Raw genomic sequence first — 8,217 nt, 5'->3', positions numbered from 1 at the left:
TATGCAAATGAAGTATAGATTGGACAATTAGTTCAAAAATAGAATCATGTTTTTCTAAAGAAGCCAGAAGCATTATTGTAAGCTTCAAAGTTTGCCGCACTTGTCGCCAGATTAAATATCTGACTTTCCACCAAGGCGACACATGAAGAAGGCAGGCCAGTCGATCTCTACGGGGAACGCCGTCTTGCAGCCGTCGAGGCCACGGCAAAACTGCTTGTCCGTCGTCTCCTCCATGGCGCCACTTTCCAGATCCGCGATGTACATGCACCGGTGAAGGTCCTTGATGAGCAGCGTGCCGCTCCTCTCCCCCAAGCACATGCACACCGGCGTGTCGATTTGCTTCTGCCCGGGTGGTCGCAGCTCCACCACCCTAGCGCGGCACCACTCTCGGCCGCAATGCTCGCCGCCGTCCCCCCTCGTCCAGGTCTCTACTCGGAGGGGCTCCCTGAACAGGCAGATCGACGAAAGCGCCGTCTCGTCGGCCGCGACGCTCAGGCGTGGCGTGTCGTAGAGGTGGTATTCCATGTCGCGCGGCCTCGGGGCCGGGAGCTTCTGTAGGGTCACGCGGCCGGTCATGGCGTCCACGTCGATGGCGTGGAAGTCGACCAGGTCCCAGATGAGCCAGTGCACCGTCCCGTGGCCCACCACGGCGCCGCGCTGCTTCAACGGCCCGAAGATGCCGTGCTCTATCGGGTTGAAGAGCTTGCTGGGCGCGCTCCAGCTCGGCTCGCCGCCGGACGAGAACGTGCGGAGGTCGTACTGCTGGCTGCCCTCGTTGTTGTAGCCGACGATGAACACCTTGAAGGACGTCGGCCCCTGGTTCACGACGGCGTACGCGCTCGCGTCCACGTAGTCGAAGAACCAGCCGCGCTCGAGCGGCGGGAGCACGTCGCACGCGCCGGAGTGCAGGTTGCACACGGCCAGGTGGTCCACGTCGGCGCTTGACTCGCCGCCGGCTGGGACGAAGCGCACGAGGAGGAGGCCGCGATGCGAGGCGAGCGGCACCGCGCGGTCGAAGATGCCGGCAGCGCCGGGCACGAAGGAGCCCAGGAAGGGGCGTTCGGACGCGAGGACCGACCCCGGCGCGCGGACGAAGCCCGGCAAATCAGGGACGTCCCCGTGATCCTCTCCGCCGGGGCGGCGGCACCACTCCTGGCCGAAGAAGCCGAGGAGCGAGGACGGGTGGCGCGCGCCGTCCGGCCAGCGGCGACGGAGGAAGGATGGGTCGGCCACCAGCGTCCTCCAGCGCCTGCACGCCGCGGCGCAGCGGAACAGGCCCGCGGCGTCCGGCACGCGCGCGAGGATCTCCAGCGCGACGTCCTCCGGGAGCGCGGCCGGCGGCGACGCCATGGCCTTCTGATCTCTCACCATCGATCGATCCCCGCACGTACGTACCTAGTAAGTGGACGTCGCGAAAGATCGAGATGCGGGATTAGCTGCTACTATCTTGGATGATTCGTTGCTGGTCGATCAGAGGGCGCCGCATTATATAGTGAACACGATTACGTCTGCGTAATCGCCGGTCCGGGTCCGACTGCCCCGGCATGTCACGGTTCATAAAGTGTGCTACTTTTGTAATTTAATCTCGGCTTAGTACTATTCCGACTCGTCTCAAGTTAATCCTGGGATTATTACTGCACGCAAGTCATTAGCACGGAGAGACAATTTGTCCACTTAAGTAAATACTATAAGCTCGGTAATTCATAGTACTAGCTGATCCGTGGGTCATATGTTCCCGATGAATAGTAAATTCAAATGAAATAGCAAAAATATCGAAAGGATCTGAAATATTTGTACATCAAAGACGCTCAACTCTTGTACACTACATGCTTGCAAAAATTCGTGCTTAGATGAGATCAGAGGAGCTCGGTACAAAAAAAAAACTGAGCTTCAAATTATCAGGTGGTGTGAAATAATTTCTAGATCCGATTTTGTTTTTCTTTCTACCAAGGTCATTTCGTCACAAAATTTTGCAAGCACCTACAGGAGTCTAACATATGACGAAAACGAGTTTTCCCCACTTTGGATTATAACGCAACGGCCAACAAGAAGGTTCGTACGACATATGGGGAGTTCAAGTTGCGAGAAAATAAGACAAACAAACAAAGTCTTGCTAGGGGCTCAGCATAACACAACCCTGAATAAAAACAAAGCAACTAATCCGGCTCGGGCGGAGGAGGAGGAAGCGGTGGTGCAAGACGCGCAACGATGGAGCGAAGGTCCATGGTGATCTGGTTGATATCGTCTCGAGCATGCCGCTTGCTAAGTGGCTTCCATAGTTGCAAAAATCCGCACGTTTGGCAAATAGCATCAGTAGCCAGACGAGTGATCACATGTTCAATCACAAGTTTATTATGAATATTCCATACACTCCAGGTAATCACCCCAACTACCACCATGAGGCTGGCCGTATGGAATTGTGGTGGGTTTGAACCTCCAGAAACATGTCTGGAAGGTTACAATGTCACCACCTGCCACCCACCACCTCACGAAGACAGCTCCAAAAACACCGAACTGAGGGACATGTAAAGAAAATGTGGTTGGAGTCCTCGTCGACCTCACACAATGGGCATCAACCATAGCTGGACCATTACATTTTAGAACTTGAACTCCCGAGCGTTAACGGCCACAGATTAACTGCCATAGGAAGATATGAATCTTCAAGGACAACTTAATCTCCCAAAGAAGGTTCAATTCTTCTAGCCCTGAAGGCAAAAAAAATTAGATGTTTTGAATTATTTTACTATTTTTAATTTAATGTTCACAAGGAGCAACTGCATTTGGGCACCTAAACGTCGTCCTCGTATAAGCTTTACTTTTCTCTATGGTCACCGAATGAGGATTAAGGGCTTTACTTTTCTCTATGGTCACCGAACAAGGATTTAGGACACCCAAGTGCGGGGGCACGCAAGTCCCTGGTGCCGCCTTTTTATTTTGGCTTCTGATTTTCGAAGTTTATATCTTTTAAACAAAAAATCCAAATTAAGTTCTACTTTTATACTCGTGTTTCTCGTTGCCAGTGCTTTCTAATAAGATCCATTTTAACTACAATTTGACCAATTTTAGAAAAAAAACATGTTAAGTTTTAATGTTGAAACTTAGTACGAGCGGGCGGTAAAAATCAATTATTTTGTGTCCCCTTCCGACCGAAAAAATTGCTTAAAATTATATATCTGAAACTTGGCTGTTTTTAGATGCAAAACCCGTAAGTTTTATCATTGAAACTTAAAATTTACCATGCCCTTGTGCGGTATCCAATTACTTCACGAATCGTGAGGCAAATCGAGCAGGCGACACTCGCGTGCACCTGCAAATTCCCGCATGGTCACCCTATGTTTTATGAAGATGAAAAAGTATAGCCGGGGCGGAGGATTATGGTTAAATTACTTGTGATGTAAGCAAAGACATTGGGCTCCTATACGTAGCGGCCTCCTCCCCTAAGGAAAACATAGGGCTCTTTTGCCTCCCGCCGGCGCTGTCGCCGGTCCACCTCGTCTTCGGTGGCCTTGGGGTCATGGCGGCGTGGTGGATCATGGCCCTTGCCGGCGGGAGGGCTCTATTTTTAGACGTTCCTTCGAATTTTGCTAGGTTTTGTGTCCTACTCAGGAAGATAAGACGTTGACGGCTTCCGGAAGATGGAATAAGATTCTCCCCGCCTAGCCTCCATCCCAGTGGTGTGTCTAGCATCGCCGGTGAGTGTGTGGAGGTGTGTCTTCGGCTGATATGTCCTTTGATGGATTTTCTGGAATCTGGTCATAGTTCGTCCATGTTCACGTGTCTTCAGGTTGGGTCCTTTCGATACACGCTGCTCTTCATCAGCAGCGTTTGTTATTCTGCTGCGTTGGTCATATAGGGTTTAGGTCATTTTTCATGCTTTTTTGAGTTTTGTTAGAGTTTGTGCCTGGCAGCTCTCTGAAGATGGAATAAGGTTCTCCCAGCCTAGCCACCATTCCGGTGGTGTTTCTAGCATTGTCGGAGTGCGTGTGGAGGCTTGTTTCTGGCGGATCTAGTGGGATTCGGTTGGCGTTTATCTTTGATGGATCCACGTGGATCATGTCTTTGTTCGTCTGTGTTCGTGTGTCTACAGATTGGATCATTCCGATCTACCCTTCTCTTCGTCGGTGGCGGTTGTGCGCTGGTCCTATGGGACCTTAGCACGACGACTTCTCGACTGCCTATTACGACAAGATTTGCCCAGCTTCGATTAGGGAGGGGCGAAGATGGCAGCGCGCTTTCATCTCACTTCAGTGTTTGTAGTCATCACTTGATGGTCTACGGATCTGGATGTGTTTTTTTTACTTGTCGTGTTCTTTGTACTACTTCGACAGTTGAGTTTTCTCGAACAAGAAGAAGATTTTTTGAAAAAAGTATAAAAAAAATACACGAGAGGCCGCGCTGAACATCATGGGGAGGTTGGTGGGGATGTGACACGTACGTGCTTAATTCTGCAGTAAGCTACTTTCAGGTGGGTTTAACATGTTTTACCATGCATACGTGTACAATCTTTCTTTAACTGTGTTTTGTCCTTTCTACTTACGCCTTATGGTAAAATTACTTGTGATGTTTTTTTACTGCCTTGACAGATGAATAGACCGAAACTTTTTCTTAAAATATAAAAAGTTCACAAAAGGTCACGGTGAAAAATCATGGGGAGAGGTTGGTGGGGATGTGGACACGTAGTACATGCTTAATTTCCCCGTAAGCTACTTTCAGGTGGGTTTAACATTTTTTTACCATGCTACTTAGCGCTGCAATTACCGTGTGATTAATCATGCATGATGCAAGAATCCACTGCCGCTTTTCGGCCACCTCCCGTCGCGCTCATCCTTTCTGGTCCGCGAACCAACACGTTGGCTTTGTACCAATTTTCCCCTCCTTTTCCGCGAGTGGGTGGACGAATATATGTGTACGTGGAGCGGCTCAGCGGTCAGGGTCGACTCGACAAGGTATCTGTGCTGCCTGCCTCATGACTATGCGGTGCGCAGACAGGGTCAGGCGATAGCGTTAGGCCAGCAATAACCTGTCCGATCGCGATGAGTCGACGATACGCACCATCTTGGAGAGATCAGTTTGATGCTAGCTTGCTAGCAAATACTCGTGCTTTTGTACAGGGAAAAACATGCAGTACATGAATAATGGACGTGTAAGTCGTTGTCCCAGCTTGATCTTTTTTACGTCTCAGATGCGCCGTCACGCTCATCCGAGTCATGGGTGTCAAGTGGGCATCATGCTCCGCCTACTACTGTCTTTGGACCTCCCGCGACCGCACTTGGTTCATGATATGGAGGGAGCATAGGGTAATTGTCACATTTTATTTTTTAGGAGTATGTGGTTAAAACCTAATCCGGTTTTTTCAAGCATGACAAACCTTGACTGCGGCTGCGAGTCCGCGACACATCCCGGCGGTGACCATGCCGCAGCTAGCGGCCGTGAGGGCAGTGCGGCAGCCGGTCGTAGCATCAGCGAGGCCGGCGGTGATCTCCGGTGAAGATTTCCCATTCCTTGATTCGCGGCGGAGTTGAATATTCCTGGTTCCATTTCCTGGCGGTGATGACGACGCATGTTCCTGGTCCATGTAAGACGCAATTTGCAGGCTAAGTAACGTGGTCGTTCATGCATCGGTTATTTTGCTCTTGGCCGCGTGACACCAGACTGTCTTCATGGGTTGTTCCCAGCGGCACTCTCTAGTGATCGGATGTCCCTAGCTCAGTGCGAGGGTCTGGAGTGCTCCAAATTTTGCTCGATGCATTCCGCCCTTGTTCGTGGTGCTCCATGTGACTGGTCTACATTGGGTATATGTGCCCGATATGGACTATTTAACCAAAAAAACTACTCTACTACTTTTCGACCGACCTCGACACAAAACTACCATTCTACTAAATTTGACCAACAACTACACTTCCTCACTTTTTTTTTGCAAAGAACTATCATGTCAGAACAGTGTCCGGTTTGGCAAAATTGAACCTGATTGGATGGCCCACTTATGAGGGTTGATGTGGCACCGTAAGTCGATGCCGTCTGTTTGACCAGCAAGGTAGGCGTTATGACATGTGAAACCCATGTGTCATTTCCAAAAAAAATCCCCAAATCTCCTCCTTCCTCTTGCCCGCCCACCTCAACATCCTACGTTGATGTTAGACGCACCATTGAGATGGGGACCAAACGTGACATTATTCCTAGTGACCGACATTGCCGTCGCCACACAACCCGAACCAAGAAGATGAATCTAACAAGACCGAGATAGGGGTCCCTCCAGCCAGCGTGGGGCCGAGGTCCTCCGCACATCCACTACTCAAAGGCCACCAAACGCGGGTAAGACCGGCGGTAGCGCCGGCAGGAGGTGAAGGAAACCTAATCGCCTAGGAGTCTTTTCTTGGGCAGGAGGAAAGAATCGAGTGCTACTAGTAGTTAAAACCCCAATTGAGCAAGATAATCAGGTATTATAACACTTATTAAGAACATATTATGAGTTTATTTTCGTGAAAAATATGGTGAATAATATTTCTTTTTTGAACTTCTAAACTATCAAAAGGGAGGTATACACAAAAAAATGAAGTAGAATTCCGATTAAAAAAAATAAAACACTCATATATTTCAAAGAGTTACCGAAAGTCTTGTGGTTTTCCCCCTTTCTTCTTAGAAAAATGTACAATACGGACAAATAAAAAACTTCATAAGGTTTGTAGGTAAAACAATTTTCCTATTTTTCATAATATTGCATACTTTCATTTTATATGATATTTCTAAGATATTGTGTATTTTTATATACATTCCTCATTATATAATACTCAGACATGTTCTCTAACTTGTTTTATTGTTTTCCACTAAAAAACCGATGATTGTGCTCTAACTGAAGTGTGTAAAACAACCACCCTTCTGTTGCACAGTCTGTCCGGTGCCCAGAATTAGTAGTATAAATATATGTTAGTGGCGTTTAGAAACCAAAACTTAACTCACATTATATAGAATGATAAAAAATGCTGACAAAATAAGCAAGCAGTTTTACACCAGGATTTATCTTCCGGTCAATCCAACATAATGAGCAATGATTCATCCATCAATATATGATTAAAGCATGCGTTTATTTGTCCCATCTCATTGCACCTCATAGCTTCCAGCTGAAAGGTGAAGTAGGTACGATGGCCAATCTATCTCGTATAGTACATGATTGTTGTCTCCCCACTTTTTATAACAATAGAACATGGTCCTATTTTCGTCTTCCTTTACCACTTGCTGTATTTTGTTGCTGATGAGGTCAAGTGTCGGAGTAAATAGCCACGGGTAGCCTAGCCGGCTTTTCCTGGCCCTTCTAAAAAAATTACGAGCCCGTCCGGCTTTCAGGAATCCAAAACATGGGGCTGCCTTCCCCTTGCTGGCTGTCACCCAGGCCAGCTTGAAGAAGGCGGCCCGACTTTACCCCTCATGAAAAAAACTATGGGAGGCCGACTCGAAGAAGCCGGCCCCAAGATGCCGACTCCAAGAAGCCGGCCATGAGGAGGCCGACCCCAAGAAGCCGGCTTCCATAAAGCGGTCGAGACCGTACCCTCAAAGTTTGCTCCCACCTAACGGTGGTGCGACGGGGCGTGGCTACAGTGAAGCCTGCCACCCCCGAATCCCGGAGCACGCCTGGCACAATGCGCCGTACGGAGTAGGCATGACCCGTCCGGCGCGGCACTGTTGCCATGTTGACCATGGTGTCACCCACGACGGGCCGTCAGCGTGGCCCACAGATGGTGGGCCCCTTCGGGCAGAAAGACGCCCGAAGGCGGCCACGCCTCCAACCAGTCGGCCCAAGACAGAGCCGACTCCCCGCAGTCGGCTTGCCTCCTCCCTCGAAGAAGACGCCCCATTAAGGAGACAAGGCGCGGTGAGGCTACAGCGATCGCCTGACGGGCGGCGGCACTGTAGCCGCGCCTACCACGACGAAGCCCACGTCACCAAGATGGAGCCACAGTAACCAGCCGCCGACCAGGCCCAGGACAGTGGGGCCTGCCTGTCGACCAAGGGGCCGGCAGCCGGCGGGGCCCACCAGTCGGCGGGCCCCAGCAGCCGGCGCAGAAGCCGGTGAGTGCAGTCACAGACGGCTGGGCCCCGCGCCCAGTCGGATTACCATTGTACCCCCGGGGGGTAGGCCTATATAAACCCCCCGGGGCACCCATGCAAAGGGTTCGACCCCCTGCTAGTTCTAGACACCCCACAAGGAGAAGAAGCAGGCTA

General features: G+C 50.2%; 1 protein-coding gene across 1 annotated transcript; it reads right to left on the bottom strand.

The window, feature by feature from the left end:
* LOC125531601 (uncharacterized) lies at positions 1-1,611 on the bottom strand. Its single transcript, XM_048695941.2, has one exon. It carries the CDS (start codon positions 1,369-1,371, stop codon positions 112-114), a length of 1,260 nt encoding a protein of 419 aa, XP_048551898.1. The 5' UTR covers positions 1,372-1,611; the 3' UTR covers positions 1-111.
* Positions 1,612-8,217: the final 6,606 nt, after the last annotated feature.

The sequence above is a fragment of the Triticum urartu genome, chromosome 3A (genome assembly GCF_056163025.1).
Source record: "Triticum urartu cultivar PI428250 chromosome 3A, HENAU_Tu73, whole genome shotgun sequence".
Lineage (NCBI taxonomy): Eukaryota > Viridiplantae > Streptophyta > Magnoliopsida > Poales > Poaceae > Triticum > Triticum urartu.
Note: the sequence above shows the minus strand (reverse complement) of the source record. Positions and strands in the feature narration are given on the sequence as shown.